This window comes from Microtus oregoni, unplaced genomic scaffold (genome assembly GCF_018167655.1).
Source record: "Microtus oregoni isolate MIOR12 unplaced genomic scaffold, Mior012 000008F_ref0000371, whole genome shotgun sequence".
NCBI lineage: Eukaryota > Metazoa > Chordata > Mammalia > Rodentia > Cricetidae > Microtus > Microtus oregoni.
This window is the reverse complement of record NW_024543067.1, coordinates 36,191,427-36,212,355: the sequence shown is the minus strand read 5'-3', so window position 1 is coordinate 36,212,355 and position 20,929 is coordinate 36,191,427. Positions and strand designations below refer to the sequence as shown.

The following is a 20,929-nucleotide window of genomic DNA, read 5'->3' as shown; positions in this document are numbered from 1 at the left end:
ATAGTCAATTTTATGAGTATTTGAAATGCCAACATAAAACCTTTATCCAGCAAGATGGAAAGAGAGGCAGAGACCCACATTGGAGCACTGGGCTGAGCAGCTAAAGTCCAGTTGAAGATTTGGAGGAGTGAGAATATGAGCAAAGAGATCAGAATATGATGGTGACACCCACTGGAACAGTTTCTTAGCTAATGGGAACTCACTAACTCCAGCAGGACAAGGAAGGAACCAGTCTAGGTCCAAACTAGTCCTGAATGTGGGTGACTGTTGAATGGCTGGGAAAGACTGAGGAGCAACTGACTGTGGCACCAGGATTTATCCCTACTGATTGTACTGGATTTTTGGGAACCTATTCTCTTAGGATGGATACCTTGCTCAGCCAAGATATAGAAGGGAGGGCCTTGGACTTTCCCCCAAAGCAATCTGCCTTACCCTCTCTGAGAAATGGATGGGGAGTGGGGGATAAGAGGAGGGGATGAGAAGAGGGGAGGGAGAGGGAATGGAGATTTGCATGTAAAATGAAAAAAGATAGTTTGTTTTCTTTTTATAACATAAAATTAAAATAAATTAAAATTTAGACATAAACTAAAACAAAATCCTAAGCCTATGCTATGTGAGATTTTATCATGAAGATTCAAATAAAAGAAAATTAAAATTATAACACAAAAGATAAAATTTTTAAATACATAAATTCATGTATATTTTCTGAAGTAAGAACTGAACAAAGAAAATGGTAAAGAATTTTCAGAAAACTTGTATTTTTCAGGTATAGCTCACTGATAACAAACAGCTATTATTTATAATTATATTTTGACACATAAATATGCCTTATTTTATGGGTCAAACAGAAATCAGATCCTGATGTCATTAAATGTGTAGTGAAGTTTTTGATAACCATTAAGTAATATTTTAATGTATTAGTGTGGTCATATGAGTTAGGTATGCAAGGGCTCAGAAAAGTCATGAGAAGAGATAATAGAAAGAGTGGTTCAATATAATGAAACTTTGGATTGCTGAATCTTATCCTTGAACTTATTCTATTATTGGACTTTAAGGGTATGTGCTTCTGAAATGAGAATCATAGTGACATAATTGGATCTAATGAAGACATTAGGAAATTTGGCCCATGGACATGCAGAGATTATAATTCAGCTTCCTTCAACACATCTGGCCCAATCAGAAACAATTACCTAAGGATCCTCCTAGAAAGAATCATACCAGACAATACTCAGCCTCTGCATTTTATGATGACATATCTTCCAACTTTGATATCTATGTAAGTTAGGAAGTATAGGCATCCTTTGTTATCAACAGGCCATCTAAAGTCTATTAGTTAAAGTTTAGATAGTAAAATTAAGTCTAATCCACTATTAATAATTTAAGTTTAAATTTATCTTAATTCTTGTATGTTTATTGTATACTTCAATCATAATTCTCAAAAATTGAACACATCCCTGATGTTTACAATGATTAACCTCTGATGTTTACAATGATTAATATAGCAATGTTAAATTTCAGTCTATTGAGTTTTATATCCCCAAATACTTTGCTTATTTCTGATGAGTGTATAGGTATTTGTGTTCCTGAAAGAACAGATACAAAAACAAAGCCCTGTATGAAATGGCGGTATAAAAATACTATACACTGAGAGTTAAAATAGATAATGTTATTCCTTTCTGCTATATGACATTTGACTCCTTTCACTTTTGGAGGAGCCCACCACCCAGCTACCAAATAAATCACACACAAACAAGCTAAGATCTTATTCTTAGCTATAAATGCCGGAACTTAGATTGGCTTCTTTCTGGCCAGCTTGTCTTATCTGAAATTATCCTGTGTACCTTTTGCTTCTTGGCTTTTATCTTTCTCATTTCTGTATATCTTACTTTCCTTCTCACGCCATGGTTGGCTTTGTAGCTGGGTGGCTGTTTTCATCTCATTGTTCTCTTGCTTATCACTCTTTGTTCTCAAAGTCTTTGCCTGCTAAGCCCACCTATTTTTGCTTCTGCCTTGCTATTGGTCATTCAATCTTTATTTGGATTATCAGGTGTTTTAGACAGGCACAGAATCACAGCTTCACAGTTAATCAAATGCAGCTTTAAAAAAAAGCAATAAAAAAAGCAATATACATGATAATAGTATTCCCACAAATTATTCATTTCTCGTTATGAAATAGCCTCACTGATGTAATTTCAGATAAATTAAATATAATTGATTAAAATTTTTGTGCACTTAACTTATAAAGGATGGGTAAGTTGCGTACATATATTGAAAGTGAATATCACAATAAAATTAACAATGTATATGACAGATTTTTACCATGAAGGTAGGTTTTTTTTTACCAATAATTTCTCTAGTTATAAAGGGTGTGATGGATTCTGCATTACATTGAGAATATATGAGTCGAATATTATAGCATGTGGTATATACCTTATTCTCTTTGATGCCACCTGAAGATAGCATCTACAATTCACAATAAACATCAGCATTAACACATTGACTGTCTTATAAATAAAATGGATAGTGTTAGTTCATTAACACTTATCTAGTACCTGGAATGTTTATGTTTCCTAAAATCTGCAGAACTATAAATACTTTGTTTGTTTAAAAGTCAATGTACTTTATGCCATCAATTCTCTTGCATTTTCCCTTAAAACTGAAAAGCCACATTTTCCTTTGCCTTATGAAAGAACTCCACAGACCTGAACAGATAATTTGGTGGTAACATTGCATCATTCCTCCTAAAATTTGCTTCCAAATAATGGTGAGTACCATTTCCCTGGGGGAGTCTCATGGGTTTGAACTCTATATAACATTTTCTAATCTTGCTCAGGTCTACACGTAGGAAGGATTTCAATTATTGAACTTAACTTAAAGCTTGTAAGTAGACTGACTTACCAAAAACAAAAAAGCTATAGATTTTGATTTGGGATTCCTCTCTGTGTGCTGTGATTACCATTACTGAATAAAGAAACTGCTCTGGACCTATAGCAAAGCAGATCTTAGGTAGGCAGGGAAAGCTGGAATGAATGCTGGGGCAAAGAATGGCGGAGTCAGAGAGATGCCATGGAGCCATCAGAATCAGACATGCCAAATCTTTGCCAGTAGCCACTGCCATGTGCCGATATACAGATTAATAGAAATGAATTAAATTAATATAAGTTAGCCATTAAGAAGCTAGAGATAATGGACCAAGCACTGTTTTAATTAATACAAATTCAGTGTGATTATTTCAGGACTGAGCAGCCAGGAACAATGAAGCAGCCTCCTCCAACAAGATTTTGTCCAGTAAAGATTATTAAAATTATAAAAGAAAATTGGAGATCTTAGTTATAATCCAATAATATTAATTTGTGTGCTCCAGATACATGAATAGACATGGGCTTTAAAAAGTCAATTGGGCGTTTATAACAACTCTTCATTCATTAAGTCAGTCACAAATATCGCATTGGCTTATGTGATGTGCACATTGTTCCCTCAAATATTGAATCCCTTTATATATAGTTTGAGTAACATAAACACGAAGGTAGACTTGAACAAACACATCAGTAAGGCAATGTGTATTCTCTGATGTTTCAGTTGCTGTGGGTTTTGTTTTTTGGGACAAGACAAGTTGGAAGGAATTACCGGTAAGCAACCGAATGTTTGAGTTATTCTTTGTATCATGTTAAGAAAGTCTTTTGTTACCTTCTCCCCCTGTTTACATTGATATAAAAGCTCTGGAAAAATAAATGTGGGTGAATTTCAGTAATTACTGGAATGCCTTCCTGACATTATTCTATGGTTTTTGTTCTGTTATTTTTCATGTGTCTTCATAATCTGGCAAGAGATATTTTTGTCAAGGTCAGTCTTCAACATATGGCACCCAATGTGGGGCAGTCCAGTGAATGCCAAAATGCACAAAAGTGTGGCCAGGTGTACAAGAGAGTACATAAAACCACAAAAATGCACCACAGTTGGAGAGGTGAGTAATAAGTGCTCAAAAATAAATGGTAAATAATATTAAAAATGTCAGAAAAATTCAAAAATAAAACTAAAAATAATTGTAAATATGGGACAAAATAGTATAGTTGCTTAAATATATTTCTGAAATGTTTCTATACCCCAATAAACCTCTCTGCCGACACAATAATAATTGAGTCAGACCAACTCAAATTGAATTAGAGAAAGCTAAGCTTTAATAGATATCAGTGCTCCTGGTCACCATCTTTCCCCCAAGAGAGAAGTCAAGGAAGGAAAACTGGAAAACCACGTGTTTGTTCTCTGGAGCACAACTTAAATATCCTGTAGGGGTGGTCTTGAGCACCTCTGGGTGCCATTTCTTATTGTTTCTCTCAGGGTCAGTGCTACCGGGGTTATATTTACGTAGATGTCTTCTGTTCCAAAGCACTTAAGTGTACTTTCAACTTTTTCTTCAATGATGTTCAGTGTGGTTGGTTTTATGTTGAGGTATTTGATTTATTTGGATGTAAGTTTTGTGCATGGTGATACATATGAATATATTTTTATTCTTCTGCGTGTTATGCCAGCACTATTTGTTAAATATGCTTTCCTTTTTCCATTTTCTTGTCAGCTAAGCAGACTTACAACTTGGATTATAAAGATAGCTTACAAACTTTGAATAAAATATACATTGCCTAAAACCTTATTTAACATATATTACAGGAGATGGCTTCAAGGTTACTTTGCAGAGTGGGTGCTCTGGCGGTTCAGTCCCTGACGGCCCCTGGGTCCCCTGGTGCAGTTGCAATGTGCTCCATGACGTCTTGGGGTGTGCATTCCTACTGATGAGGAGCAGGCTATAGGGCTGGAGAGAGAGATCATGATAGCCACAGAGAAGGGACTAGCTCCATACAATATTCTACCTCCAAAGCTAGATTTGGGCATTAAGGAAGATTCTAATTTAGTTCCATCCACCATCAACTAATGAATAGTGGGCTGCATCTTTGTGAAGAGGACAACTGTACCATCATCTGGTTTTGGCTGCACAAAGGTAAGACTCAGCAATGCCCAAGCTGTGGAACCTATTATAAGCTGATGCCCCACCAACTGGCCCACTGAGCCCTGCATTAACTTTTTAGACTGTGATGAAAAACTTTTCTCCAATAAAAACTAGCCATTGTATTGGATCCACCCCACACACACACACACAAAAAAAAATCCTACAGGAGATCTTGAACCACTAAGTAAAATTCTTTTTTTTTAAATTTTTTTATTAAAAATTTCGGCCTCCTCCTCACCTCCCATTTCCCTCCCCCTTCCTCCCTTCCCCTCCCCCTACCTCTCCAGTTCAAAGAGCAGTCAAGGTTCCCTGCCCTGTGGGAAATCCAAGGACCTCCCCCCTCCATCCAGGTCTAGGAAGGTGAACATCCAAAAAGGCTAGACTTCCACAAAGCCAGTGCATGCAGTAGGATCAAAACCCCGTGCCATTGTCCTTGCCTTCTCAGCAGCTCTCATTGACCGCCATGTTCAGAGAGTCCGTTTTTATCCCATGCTTTTTCAGTTCCAGTCCAGCTGGCTTTGGTGAGCTCCCATTAGATCAGCCCCACCATCTCAGTGGGTGGATGTACCCCTCGTGGTCCTGACTTCCTTCCTCATGTTCTCCCTCCTTCTGCTCCTCATTTGGACCTTGGGAGCTCAGCCCGATGCTCCAATGTGGGTCTCTGTCACTATCTCCATCCATCACCAGATGAAGGTTCTTTGGTGATATGCAAGATATTCATCAGTATGGCTATAGGATCGGGCCATTTCAGGCTCCCTCTCCTCAGCTGCCCAAGGAACTAGCTGGGGACATCACCCTGGACCCCAGTGAACCCCTCTAGATTCAAGTCTCTTGCCAACCCTAAAATGGCTCTCTTAATTAAGATATATACTTCTCTGCTCCCATATCCACCCTTACTTAATCACAACCATCCCATTCTCCCAAGCTCTCCCCATCCTCCCCTTCTCACTTTTCTCTCCCCATCTCCCCTTTCCCCCATCCCACCCGACCCGAATTCTCAACAGAAGAAGTTCAAATGGCCAAAAGACACTTAAGGCCAGGCTCAGTCTCCTTAGCGATCAGGGAAATGCAAATCAAAACAACTTTGAGATATCATCTTACACCTGTCAGAATGGCTAAAATCAAAAACACCAATGATAGCCTTTGCTGGAGAGGTTGTGGAGTAAGGGGTACACTCATCCATTGCTGGTGGGAATGCAAACTTGTGCAACCACTTTGGAAAGCAGTGTGGCGGTTTCTCAGGAAATTCGGGATCAACCTACCCCAGGACCCAGCAATACCACTCTTGGGAATATACCCAAGAGATGCCCTATGATACTACAAATGCATTTGTTCAACTATGTTCATAGCAGCATTATTTGCAGTAGCTAGAAGCTGGAAACAACCTAGATGCCCTTCAATGGAAAAATGGATGAAGAAAGTGTGGAATATATACATATTAGAGTACTACTCTGTGGTAAAAAACAATGACTTCTCGAATTTTGCATGCAAATGGATGGAAATAGAAAACACTATCTTGAGTGAGGTAACCCAGACCCAAAAAGAAGAACATGGGATGTACTCATTCATAATTGGTTTCTAGACATAAATAAAGGACATTGAGCATATAATTTGTGATCCTAGAGAAGCTAAATAAGAAGGTGAACCCAAAGAAAAACATATAGTTATCGTCCTGGATATTGGAAGTAGACACGACTGCAGGACAAAAACTAAGTAAAATTCTTAGAGGGAGAAGTGATCTAAATTTCAGTATGCAGCTTACAGAAGCTACCAGATGGGCACTCACCCAGGTAGAGTATGCTATACAGAAATAGCAAGTACATTACATTAACTATAATCAGCACTAACAATCATATAAATCACCTACAAAATTTACTCCTAAGGCAGTTGTATGGAAACATGGCCCGCTTTTATGGTTGTACCTTCCGATTCACTAGTTAAGGTATTAAATCCTTATTTTAAAGCAGTAACTTGCTTAGCACAAAAATAGGATAAATTCTAGGGGATATTTTGACAGGGAATTTGCTATGATCAATGTTCCCTATACTAAGCAACAGATTAATTGGTTATTTCAAAATAGTGATTCTTGGGCAATTGTGTTTGTTCAATTTAAAGGCGAGGTTAACAATCTTTTCCCAGCTGACCTGTTGCTGTAATTAACACAACTGTATTCCTTTACTTTTCCTAAAGTTGTAGCAAAAGATCTCTTAAAGGATATTATGCTAAATTTTACAGATGGTTCGTCCAATGGAAGAGCTGCATATGTTGTTGAGGGTAAAAAGGAATTGTGGAGCATGCCCTTGTCTTCGTGAAAACAACTTAAAAGAATAAAAACAAGAAAATTAAAAATCACCATATAATGCCATAAGTCATGAACCTTTTATGGATGTATGTGAACAATCTGCTGCAGAAAGATTTTGGCATGATGATACCAAGGTGACTTTTTCTAAGGCAAGGTAAAAAGACCCTTGTGTTAGATTATGGAAAGGAACTGACCTTGTATAACTTGTGGTCGAGGATATGTTTGTACTTTTTTCACAGGAAAAAAAAAATAAAGCGAGATGAGATGACTGCAAATACAGCAGAGAAGTACCAGCCCTGATGATGTCATAGCTACTGATGACTCCATAGGAAAAGTGGAAAGAGGTTCCTAAACCTGTGATCCTGATTTCCTTATGCCTACATGCTGCAGGCCAAGGAAAGGGGTACCTGAACTACAGGACTGAGGTTAGGAAGCTCATGGCTTAACTGTGGGTTACTAGACTGCATCTGGACACTCAGGACCCACACTGCCACTGAGGTTGCTGCTACCGCCACAATCCTGACAACAGCTTGTTACAATCTGACAAGAGAAAGAAGATCATTGTGGTGACTGGTGACTTCTAGCTCCTTGATGGAATTGATGCACAAACTTCAGACCTATTGAGACCTGTTTACCCTGGAGCCAAAGCAGAAATACAGCTACACATTTTGCAATTTTACTCTTTGGGACTCAGAACACATTTTTGACAACATGGTATTCAATCTGTTGTTGAAATATTGGACCTGAGAACTGAGACCTAAACTTTTCTCTCAGGGAAAATGGTATTGTTACAAGGAGTGACAGAATTCCCTCTTCAAATATGGGGAGGGTATCCTAAAAGATTTTAGCTGCTGCTCAGAGACTGGGACAATTAATTAAAAGCAGCAATGCGGTTGGACTATAACCTATCACAGTAACCTTTTCTTGTCTTTTTATTAAAATGGATTTAAGAGAATTGTAATGTGGCAAATTGTATGTTTATTGTTAATTTCTACTCTAGAATTGTGTTATTATCAGGTTAAATGTAACAGCTTTAATTCACCATAAGATGTTAAGAAAAATTTGTCATTTTCTATGAGTGCTTGGGTTTGATATAATTGATAAAAAATTTAGATTTTGATACAGCAAAAATAGTTAAGAAACAATCTAGAACAAATAAAAAATGCATTCCCAACCCTGGTCATCCTCCTTTCTTTTAATGAGGAGGCTGTAGCCATTAGGAGCCTGTTTATTCACAAAACATTATCTAATTGCAGATAAAGTCTCTTGACAAAAACTTGGCTCAGAGACACAAAACCCAGAGGTACTTTCTCCCTTAACCCTTTGCTTACAGAGGTTGGGAGTCATAGATAAGTTTGATAGTTTTTCCTGCCAGGCCCCTAAGACATGGAAATTTATAATTAGAATACACATACCAAAGATGGGTAAGTCTGGGAAACAGAAAATTGTTCACTTAAGGCAGATGTAGCGGCATAAAATGAATGCAGACTGATTGTAAAAAATATATACAGCTTTAATGTAGAAATAGACTTACAGTACCACGGTTCCGCGGAGAACAGGAAGCAGAAGGGGCGGCTGGGCACATGCCTGGCAGATTTATAGGTAAACATTAGCCTGAGGCAAACACGCCCCCAATGGCCTGGACTTGGACTTATCCCTACAGGCAGACAAGATCATCTGTCCTGTTGCAGAAACCTAGGCCTTATTAAAATTAATAAAAAGGGAATAAGCCAAGTCATTCTGTATTATATTGGGATCATCAAATCATTCTTTAACTATGCAAAGCTTAAGTGGCAATTGTTTAACTACTTGTCACCATTATACAAAGTAATCTGATAACTCCCCTATATGTTTGATTCCTCTAGAGAACCCTGACTGTAACATCTAATCTTGGTTGACAAATTGTTTATATCTAGAATCACCTACAACCTACACAACTGAGAATACCTGTGACATATTTTCTTGATTTGATGATTTGAGGTTGAAAGACACCAAATCTTCTTGCAGCATGCCACATGAAAGGATATGGGAAAATGAAGCTTTTGCTTTTTATCTGCTTGTGTTCACTCTTCCTGGCATGTTCATCCATCTTTTTGAGAGGCCAACCCATTGCTGGTACAAGAACTTTTATTTTGGGTTCGAACCTAGGCTGAAGAGTATCAGTTCTTTAGTATCTCTTCTGAGTGCCAATTTCAGATTGTGCCTGCTGAAACATTCGGTCTTGTTGACTGAACATCTAAGTATCCTTGACTTTTCTAGTGCGGAGTTGTCTTTATTGGACTACTCTGAACCACGGCATGTAAGCCACTCAAATAAATTCCCTGTACACACACACACACACACACACACACACACACACACACACACGCGCGCGCGTCCATTTTATCTCCTTAAGTAGGCATGATTAATATGAGTTTGAGGGGAACAATGTATATGTATGGTGTTTATGGAAAGGGAATCACCAAGTTAATTCTATATTGCTTTAGTTGTCTTTAATTATGTGAACTCTCCAGTTTATAATGACAATAAAATTAATAATGTAATAAGGAACTTTGAATTCTGAGGCTCCTAGAGATATGGAAATATAACATCAGCATGCAATCTATAGAACGGCACTGCACCAAAGAAGAAATATTTGCTACTCAGCCAGTTGATGATCCTTTTTGACTAGCTCACAATTATCACATTATTTATCTGTATTTATTTATCACTAAATCTTCCATATTCATTTCCCAAAAGAGATGATCTTCTCACTACTCATGAATCCAAAAGCAGGAACACAAAATTTCTTTATTAAAACTTAAAAGTACACAAAGGATGATTAGGAACATTTTAATTTGGGGGAATCTTTAAGCGGATGTTGGCAGAACCTCAATGGAGTTAATAAAGGATCTTCTAAGCACAAGTAAAGAATAAGACTATGATACATCTGTTACAGTTAGAAATGATTAAAGATGAATTTGAATTTATTGTGTAAAATGTAGATAACAAATCAGAGTCGAGTAAACATTAATGGAATTTAATAAGAGACAACCCTAAAGGTTTGTATTTTTATAATTTATTTGTATTTATAGTTTTATATGTATATTCACACATATAAAGAATATTGATAGTCACATATAACAGATTAGGCCCTTTAAACGAAGTAAAAATAGGGACAGTGTTTATATTTTATGTGGAAACAAGATTTATTAAAAAAAATATACACATGAAATTGAGGTGCTGAAACACGGGTAAAGATTGTAAACTGCCTAATGATGTCCAGTCTCTGAGTCAGAAAATGATCATCATGAATCATTGTCTTCATTTGTGATTTTTGAGGGAAAAGTCTCTTGAAATAAGCATGATAGCAAAACTGCTCTTTCAACAGGAACTCCCAGGAATGTGAACTGTTACAAGGTAGGTTTGTGACACCCTTTATCCATACGTGGGCATGTTCAGGAATCATCATCAAGAGACATTCAACAACATTACCTTTAGAAGCAACTAACCCAAATTTCCTTTAATGTACTGGAGAGTTTAAGTATAATTCTTGCATCTTACTTAGAAAGACACTCCGCCTGACTTTTTGAGTCCATTCCCTATGGTGGGATACCTTGCTCAGTCTTCATACAGGGGAGAATAGCTTGTTCATGTCTCAACTTGTTGAGATGCCAGACTTTGTTGCTTCCCCAAGAAAGGTGTTACACCTCTGAGGAATGAATGAGGGTTAGGAAAGGGTGGGGGTGGAATGGGGAAGGGAGAAGTGGGGTTGGTATATAAAATAAAAACTAAAGTTCTTTAAATAAAATGAAAGGCTGAGTGGAGGTGGCACACAGCTTTAATCCCAGCACTTGGGGGGCAGAGGCAGGCAGATCTCTGTGAGTTCAAGGCCAGCCTGGTCTACAAGAGCTAGTTCCAGGACAGGCTCCAAAGCTACAGAGAAACCCTGTCTCAAAAAAGAAGAAGAAGAAGAAGAAGAAGAAGAAGAAGAAGAAGAAGAAGAAGAAGAAGAAAGAGGTCCATTTAGTCACTGAATGTCATCATATATATACACTAACTATATATAAATATATATGATTTATTATTTAATATATATATATATAAATAAACAGTGAAATGTATGATATTTCCCTATTTTTCTCCATGAACATTGCTCATACAAATAAGTTTTTGGAACTGAGTATTGTGGGGTGTGCCTTTAATTCCAGCACTCAGGAGGCAGAGGCTGTGTGTTTGAGGCTACTGTTGTCTGTAAAGTGAGTTCTAGGACAACCAGAGCTACACAGAGAAGTCCTGTTTCCAAAAGAAACAAAAAATAAAAAGTCCAATGAAACAAACAAACATTAATATTGAAATCATTGAAGAATTAAGCTATCAAAAGATAAAAAGTTTTCCCTTGCTCAAGGAATAATAGGATTAACATAATAGATATGGACCCCTAACCAAAAGCAACCTTCAGATTCAATGCAATACACACCAAACTGGCAACACAATTCTCCAAAGATCTTGAAAGGACAATTCTCAACTTCATATGGAAAAACAGAAAGATCGCAGATAGCTAAAATAATCATGAACAATAAAAGAACTGCTGGAATTTCACCACACCAGATTATAAATTGTTCTTCAGAGCTACAGTAACATAAACCACTTGGTATTGGCATAAAAACAGACAAGAATATCAATGGATTTTAATTTAATTCCAAGACATAAATCCATAAATGTATGGATACTGACTTTTGATAAAGAAGCCAGAAATAAGCTCTGTAAAAAGGATCTTCAAAAGATGCTTCTTGTAAAATCAGATGTTTGCATGTAGAGTAATGCAAATAGATGCAGAATTATCATCACCTTGCACAAAACTCAAATCCAGCTAGATTAAAGATCTCAACATAAACTAGATACAGTGAACCTAATCAAAAAGAAAGTAATAAATAGCCTTGATTCACTAGAATAGGTGACATCTTTCTGAACATTGCACAGACAGTGCAGGAACTAAAATCTCCACTTAGTAAATGGGACCTCATGAAACTGAAAAGTTTTGTAAACCAAAGGAAACAGTCGTTCAATGTGGCAGCCTACCTAATAGAACAAAGTTTTTTTATCACCTCCATATCTGATAAGTAAAGAACTAATATCCAAAATATATAATGAACTCAAAAAATTAGATACAAAATAAATAATCCAATTAAAATGAAATACAGATCTAAAGAGAGAATTGCAAATATAAAAAACTCAAATGACTGAAAAATGTGAAAAATGTTCAACATCCTTATTTATCAGGAAAATTTAAGTCAGAACAACTTTGTTGTTTTATCTTACACCTGTCAGAATAACAAATACCAATAACAGAATTGACAGCACTTGCTGGCAAGGATGTCAAATAAGTAAAATTTCACAGGGTTCCATAAGTTCTCAGAGGAAAGATTTAATGAAAGCTTTATATTTAGGACTCTGTTTTCCAAGGTTTCTCACTCTCTTTATAATAATTGGCTGTTGGTCTGCGTATTTCCATCTGCTCCAGTAGGAACCTTCTCTGATGATTCTTGAACAAGGTACTGATTCAAGAGTAGAACAGAATATGATTAGGAGTCATTTTCTCAATACTTTTTTAAGACTAGTAGTTTTCTTTCATTTTAATCTAGGTCTCTAGATTATTTAGTCTCTGTTACTAGGTTACCCATATAGTGTTGCTTATCGCTCCCATCTTGAGGTGCAGGCCTTAAGTCAAATCAGACATTAGTTGGTTATTAGCACAAGCTTTGCATCACCATTATTTTGCAGGCAGTACATCATTATAGATCAAATATTGTGTGGATGTATTTGTGCACACGTTTCTCTTTTGTTAGCCTGCAGTGTACCTTCCCATACCAAAGGCACTAGAATGTGGGAGTTTCGGTTCTGTGTACGAACCATCTCACCCTCTCTGTGTTCAATGTCTTGTGCAATGACTTGTGATGGGGCCCTCTTCTCAGTTGTGAGGAACAATGTAATGTTCTTGGCTTGTTTAGGGAATTTCATAGGATCCTTTTGGCTAACAATTCAATTGATTGTAACCAAGTCATAGTACTGACAACTTTATTTTGCGACTATGTCTACTCCATGATTTAGAAAATTCATCAGTATCACCTTCATATATTTTTTTTAGAAGTTTGCACTTCACTGGGTTTCCAAACCTTTCAAATTCTAGCTGTCTCTTCTTCCATTCTCTCCCTAAACCCCATTGCCACTACCCATGTGGCCCTCCCTTGGCAATCCCCCCCACCCCAGTTTACATATAAAAATCTATTTTATTTCTCCCTCCCAGGAAGATTCATGTGTATCACCTGTCCCTTCCTCTATATCTGACTTCTCTATGTCTATGGATTGAAGCTTGGCTATCATTTACTTAAAGGCTAATATCAACATATAACTGTTTTTTATATTCATCTTTTTTTGTCTGAGCATCTTAATCAAGAAGATTTTTATAGTTTCTTCTACTTGCCTGCAAATTTCATGACATCATTTTTCAGCAGCTGTGTAATATTCCTTTGTGTAAAAGTACCATATTTTTTAAATTCATTCATCCGTGGATGAACATCTAGTTTGTTTCTAATTTTTGCCTGTTATAAAAAAAATCTGTAAGTCTCCTCGTTAGTATAGTGGTGAGTATCCCTGCCTGTCACGCGGGAGACTGGGATCTGATTCCCCGAAGGGGAGCCAAAAAAAAAAATCTGTAAGTCAATATACATGGGCTTTGATATCATAGATGTTTTTTAAAAAAACAAATTGTGTTTCGATAGACTCCTTAGACATCATTACCTACAAATCTGTCTTATACCTGATTTCTTTGTTATGGAAGCAATCTTCTCCAGTATCCTTTCTTCTTGATATGTGGCCATGTGCCCTTTTGTCCACCTCACATATTTCTCATCACCTGTACTCTCTCTTTGTCTACTTTCCACATTGTTTGGGCTATATTTACATGGCCACAGATACATTAATATATACTGAACACACATGTATATCCATATTTGATGGAGGAGGGTTCATACACCAGGCTGGCCTTGAACTTAGAGAGATCTGCTTGCCTCAGACTCTTGAATGCTAGGATTAAAGGCATGAACCACAACACCCAGATCACAAATACTTATTTCTTATTTCTTGATACTAGCTTGCTATTCTAAAATTAGTGAGATGAGTTTCAAAGAAACAAACTTTAAGTCAACATTCTTATTCTCTTTGCTTGTAGAAGGGAGAACCATAACTTCTCAGAAGTTTTATTTAGTTTTTTTCATTTTAGAAAATTTCATACATATATATAACATAATGATATCCATAATTTTCTACCATTTGTCCTCCTAACTTTCTATCATTTTTACATAATTATACATGAAGCAACAGATGTTATGAGTTCAGGATTTTAACAGCATGGCATATCCATAAGATAGCATTGTGTAGGACTCTTTCTTGCCATTACATATCTTTGAACTGCTCGTCTGATATGTTCCCTTCATTTTGAGTGTTTGGTACCATTGCTTTGTTTACAGTTGAGCAGACAATAATTTGGAGGCATCTTGAGAGGAACTGGAAGGAGGAAGTAAGAGATAGATATGACCAAACACAAAATGAGAATTTTCAAATAATAAAAAATATTTTTCATAAGAAAAAAAGAATTGATAAGCCTGATGATGGCTAGAACATTAGAGAAGAAATGTTTTATATTTGACAGAGGAACATTATCACACATTATGAATGATATAGTATCAATGTGTTGATGAGTTCTTGGATCTACATAGAAATGTCTATATATATATGACAATACATAATTTTATATAGATTGTCCTAGGATTTTTATTGCTGTGACAAGACATCATGACCTTAGTAACTCTTATAAAATAATACAGTTAAGTGAGGTTGGTGTATAGTTTAGTCCATAGGTTTAGTCCTTTATCAGCATGATGGGAAACATGGTGGAATGCAAGCAGACATTGTGCTGGAGGGGAGTTGAGGGCTCTACATATGGATCTGAAGGCAGTAGGGCGAGAATGATACAAAATTTCTCCAACAGTACCACACCTACTTTAAAAAGGCAACACCTCCTAATAGTGCCACTCCCCCATGAGACTATGGGTGTCATTTTCTATTATTCCACCATATTGATAAAACATAACATTTATTTTAGGGAAACTATACATCAATAAAATAGTTAGGATTAAATATAGGACTTTTGTATGAACACACAAATTGTATTAGTAACAATTATTTTGCTATTTTGTCTTTTTTTCAAAGCTGAGGACTGAACCCAGAGCCTTGCACTTGATGGGCAAGCACTCTACCTCTGAGCTAAATCCCCAAAACCAGTAACAATTAAACAGAATAGTCATAATGGTGTACCATTAACTATGTACCGTAGAGTTAGTCTTCAGCATTTCACGTTTATCGTGTATCTACTAGGTTTTTACTTGTATTTTTACAGTTAATAAAACCACCTACCTTCGTAAATAAACAATTTTCACTGACCCAAAATATTTACGTTATAATTATTAGTGGAATATTTTTTGAGGGGGTGTGTCGAGACAGGCTTTCTCTGTAGCTTTAGAACCTGTCCTGAAACTAGCTTTTATAGACCAGGCTGGCCTTGAACTCACAAATATCTGCCTGCTTCTGCCTCCTTAGCGCTGGGATTAAAGGCATGCACCACAATCACCGGCTAGTGGAGTATTTGTTAAAATATATAAAAAGAAGGATATTTAAAATAAGATGAAAACCAAATATTGGAATAGAAAGATAATGAATGTGAATCAAAATGGAAGGAATCCTTTTGACCTCCTAATAATCAAATAATAGAATTAATACTTATTCAATGCCTGTAGGTGTTCCTTAAGGATTTATGTTGCCCCATGTTCACATGGGAATTCAAGTGTCTAAATAATAAGAAGCTGTGGATGTTGAAACACTAATACTACAGAGACTAAAAGCAATTTTCATATGAGAGAACTCAACAGTTTTATTCAGATGGCACACTACCATCTGAATTTAGGGACTACCATTTTAGTTATAGAGGCAGATAGCTGACTGTCTTTCTCATGCTTCAGTGCTGACACCAAGGCCATGTGATATCTCCTACTTTATGTCATGCCACTATTATTAGGTTCTTGTCTATCAGTCTATCTGTGAAAACCGTAAAGAGACTTTAGGAAGATGAACAGAATCACATTATATGTGGTGTGTCCTTCTAAATTGCGTATTTTCTTTGATATCTGAGAAACAGTAATTATGATAATGTCTTTTATGGTCCAGTGATGTCTTCTATCCGTAACAACACTGTATTCTTAGTCAGATTTGAATTATTTTCAAAATTCTCCAGATTTTCTTTTGTTTGAAAATTGTCATGTGTACATATGTATGTTGTGAGATTATTCTAAATTTTCTGCATGCCTTAGAAAATCCTTTGTTGGTCAGATATTTGTTGTTTATGACTTTTTGTTATAAATATTCTGAGAGTAGGTGGTATAAAATATCGCTGACTTCTCTGCTTTATCTACTGAATATAAGGTAAAATAGACATTATCAAGAGATACAGATCACAGTTAGAAACTTGTTTTGCTTTTAAAGAAGAATGTGGTTCAGTTTCCAGAAATCATATCAGTTAACATAGAATTGCATGTAATTTCATTTCTAGAGAAGCTGCCACCACTTGGCTTTCTGCGGGTACCCAGAATCCTATGCATATGTACAGATAAACACAAAACATATACATATAATTTGAAACAAAGTAAATCTTCCAAAAAGTGAGGATGGCATAAATTGCCAAAAATGAATGCACCATGAATATTGAATTCACTAATGTTGGTATTTAGCCAACAGAGTCCTTAAAACTACAAAACTGTTCACATCAATATCATATATAATATAGATCCCTGTAAAAAACTCTTTTGGTTTTCAGAGGAAAACATGTTTGTCAATTAAATGGATCTTATATATTAATTCATTGTTTGAATAGATTTGCCATTCATATATTTTCCATAATGAAACACAAATCCAAGAAAATCAAAATATCAAAGAGAAGATACTATAATGATGATTTTTTCATAATTCCTTTCATGTCCTTATTTCTAAGGCTAAAGATAAATGGGTTCAGCATTTGTGGGACAACTGTATACATCACATAAGCCACTGAAGCCTTTTTGGGTAAAATATTATTAACTGCAGAGTTTATGTAAACCCACAACCCTGATCCATAGGACAAAGTGGTCACTGATAAGTGAGACCCACAAGTGGAAAAGGCTTTGTATCTCCCTCTCACTGAAGGTATTCTACAAACAGAGAGAACAATTTGGACATAAGAGAAAATAATACCAGAGATTGGGATGCCACCAAATATAAATGTTGCAAGATATATCAGAATATTATGAACAAGGGTATCAGAGCAGGCAAGCTTCATGACTTGAGAAAGTTCACAGAAGAATAAGGAAATTTCCAGGTTTGTGCAAAAGGATAGTCTCAATACCATGAGACCAAGAAGTCCCATGTTCAAAATGCTGATAAGGATGGAAAAGAGAATTATTAAACCACATGAGTGAGAATTCATGATGATTGTGTAACTCAGTGGATAGCAAATGGCCACATATCGATCATAAGCCATTGCTGCAAGAATGCAACTTTCAAATCCAGCAAAAAACAAGACAAGGCAGACCTGAGTGAGGCAGCCTGCATAACTGATGCTCTGAATCTGTGTTTGGATATTTAATAACATGTGTGGGATAATGGTTGACGTTAAGCATATGTCATTAAAGGACAAATTGTAGATAAAGAAGTACATAGGTGTTTGCAAATGGGAGTAAGAGCTCACAGCCAGGATAATAAGCAGATTCCCCAGGATGGCGACCATGTACATGAAGAAAAAGAGGCAAAATATGACTGGCTTCAGTTTTGGATCATCTGTTAGTCCCAGAAGAAAGAAGTGAGAAACATCTGTTTGGTTTTTACTTCCCATGTTTTTGGCAATCTATTTGAAATACAGACAGAAATAAAATGTAGGGGCAATCAATATGTTGGAAGATGTTAGAAGTACAAGTTCTTTGGCTGAATCATATTTATTCTTAACAAACTCTTAATACAAGGGCCAATGTATATGTCCTAACAAGCACTCCATAGTACTTTGAATATGATTATTTTGAGGTAAATATAAATCATTTTAAAACCTAGTTTATTATAGCAGCTGTTTAGCATTCAAATTATTTATTCTGGTAATTTTCTCTACATAGAACCCTCACTTCTCTTATTGCAAATGTTATGGATTTTTTCAAGAACATGTTTTTTTTTGTATTGTAAAAGCCAGTAAAAATATAAGTGTAATATAAAACATGCTTTTTTAGTCAGAAGATTCATGGAATTATACAAAAAAGATGAGCAAATATTATGTAAACTTTCTTATAAAAATTTCCCAAACCACAGGATGTTTTTTGAGATTATTGTATAGTTACATGGTATTTACCTCACCATCCTCATTTCAAACCTTCTGACCTGTCCCTCCTTTCTTGTTTTCATATTCACGGCCTTCTTTTTCATTAACAGTTATACAGTTATTGTACACATATAAGTATATTTATATACATGTCTATATATACCCAACTAACCATGAATTAAAGTACAATAGAAAGATCTTATTTACTACCAAAATAGATTTTTGTCAACATTGGAAAGTAGAATTAGAGTTCATCCTTATTACAGCCCAGAGAGAAATATATCCCATCTCCTTTACAAGTTAATTCTAAGAGAAACTGTAAAATGTTATCTATGAGATTCTCTGTTTCATATTAGGGAGTTCTAATTAGCTAAAATATGACATTTTGTTTTTTAAAAATGAATGAAAGAACATAACAAATATATAGAAAATCAAACAAAGGGATTTAACTTACAAACAGTATTGTCTGTCATATTTAGAAAGGATAAAGTTTCTAGATGACAGGATTATATGAACCTTTTAAAGAATACTGGTTACCTAGGGTGGATGATTCTGTATGGCATGATCTCTGTTTTCAAGGAAAACAGAAGTAGCTATGATATAGATTATTTGATGGAGTATCAAACTTAAAAGCTCTGGATAAGAGATAGACAAACATCCAGATTTCCACAGTAGGATATATATCATAAACTGTTAACAACTTTGATTGAATTAATCAGTTGGAAATTTATGTGTATAATCCATGCTCTCCTCATGTAACTTAAGCATATAAAATTTTTAAAAAATTATATTCAACAAATCTAGGAAAATCATCTCTAAGAATATTTCACAAAGAGAAACATTTACCGTAAATTACTTTGAAGGTAGCAGTGCTTGCAGAGAATGTGCGATGTGCTGGGCTCAACATGCATGAAGGGAAATAAATTCCTTAGTTCAGTGAACAGATTGTAGTATTCTTCCATAACTTTTACTCAAGTTTTCATATTTTTCTTACAACTATATACTACACAGAATGTATTATTCATTGATATAAAAGCGGCAATAAAGGGGAGAAGTTTTAGAAAAGAAGAAAGAGGGGACTATTCCTATCAAGACCATGACAAATATCAGAGATGTGCCTGCCTGTAAAAAATCACTTGTGACAAGGATAGTCTCGTAGAATAATAATAAAGAAATATCATTGAACACAGCATTCTATGATCAGAGTTTGTAATAAATATATAGGAATTAGCATGAATTTAAGTATGAATGATTTAGATAATGAAACATACCTAAACTCACTTTGTAAATAAGGAACTTTACATTACATGGTTAGTCTCAAGAACAGTAGGACTCAATAGTGTACCTTGTTATTGACGACAGAAGATGTGTTCTTGTAAAGCAAAGAATTAGAGTCATTACTTCTTTGCTAGGGAGATTCACCTCAAGAAGGTTATATATGTGTTGGTGTCTACCTGGGACAGATATGTTGCATCTGTTATCACAGGATAACTCCTATAGCTTCTGTATCTCCAGGGACAAAATATCCAAAGGTCCTCATTAGGCCAGCTATGTATTGTAACTTTATTTTCTTAAACACAGGGGGTAAAGTAAAATAGTATGGCTGCCCTCCTGACACCTGGGGTTTGATTATATTTCCATCTTGTAATTATTATGTCTGTTTTTCTCCATTTCACAGTCATTATATATAATGTCACAATTATTATCCCTAAACCCTCATTAAACAGTTATTGATACACTAAACATTTTCTATGACAGTGAAAATGTTATTATGCTAAATTGGACAATATAATTATGCATGCTTTTTAAATATTTAAAAATTTTATACTCTGAACATAAATATGCTAATATTTCTTTGTATATTGTTAAAATGAGGGTGTTAAATATACTTTAGTGGAAGACATTTATCCATATCATTTCACCAAAGAACATTACTATGAAACAGAATAGATGTATCATTTATACATTGGAAATATAGAACTTGCTATTTTCTCTAACATATTTCATCCCATAAAACTGTATCATTTGAACTATAATTTCCAGACCGAGGGGAGGGAGCAAGAGATAACTGTTATAGATTCTGTAATATCAATATTTGAACTTCAGCAATGACTTAAAATGTTACAATTTTATACTTTTTGAAAATCATTCATAAAGCACCATTAATACTTAACCTCACCACCTATATTCCCATAAA

At 35.5% G+C, this 20,929-nt stretch overlaps 1 protein-coding gene and 1 pseudogene across 1 annotated transcript; one reads left to right on the top strand and one right to left on the bottom strand.

Moving 5' to 3' along the window:
* Nucleotides 1–4,668: 4,668 nt before the first annotated feature.
* Nucleotides 4,669–5,061, top strand: LOC121451269 (annotated as a pseudogene).
* A 12,276-nt stretch (nucleotides 5,062–17,337) lies between these two features.
* Nucleotides 17,338–18,261, bottom strand: LOC121451751 (olfactory receptor 7G2-like). The gene has a single exon (XM_041657494.1). The coding sequence runs from the start codon at nucleotides 18,259–18,261 to the stop codon at nucleotides 17,338–17,340; it is 924 nt and encodes a 307-aa protein (XP_041513428.1).
* Between the last annotated feature and the right edge of the window lie 2,668 nt (nucleotides 18,262–20,929).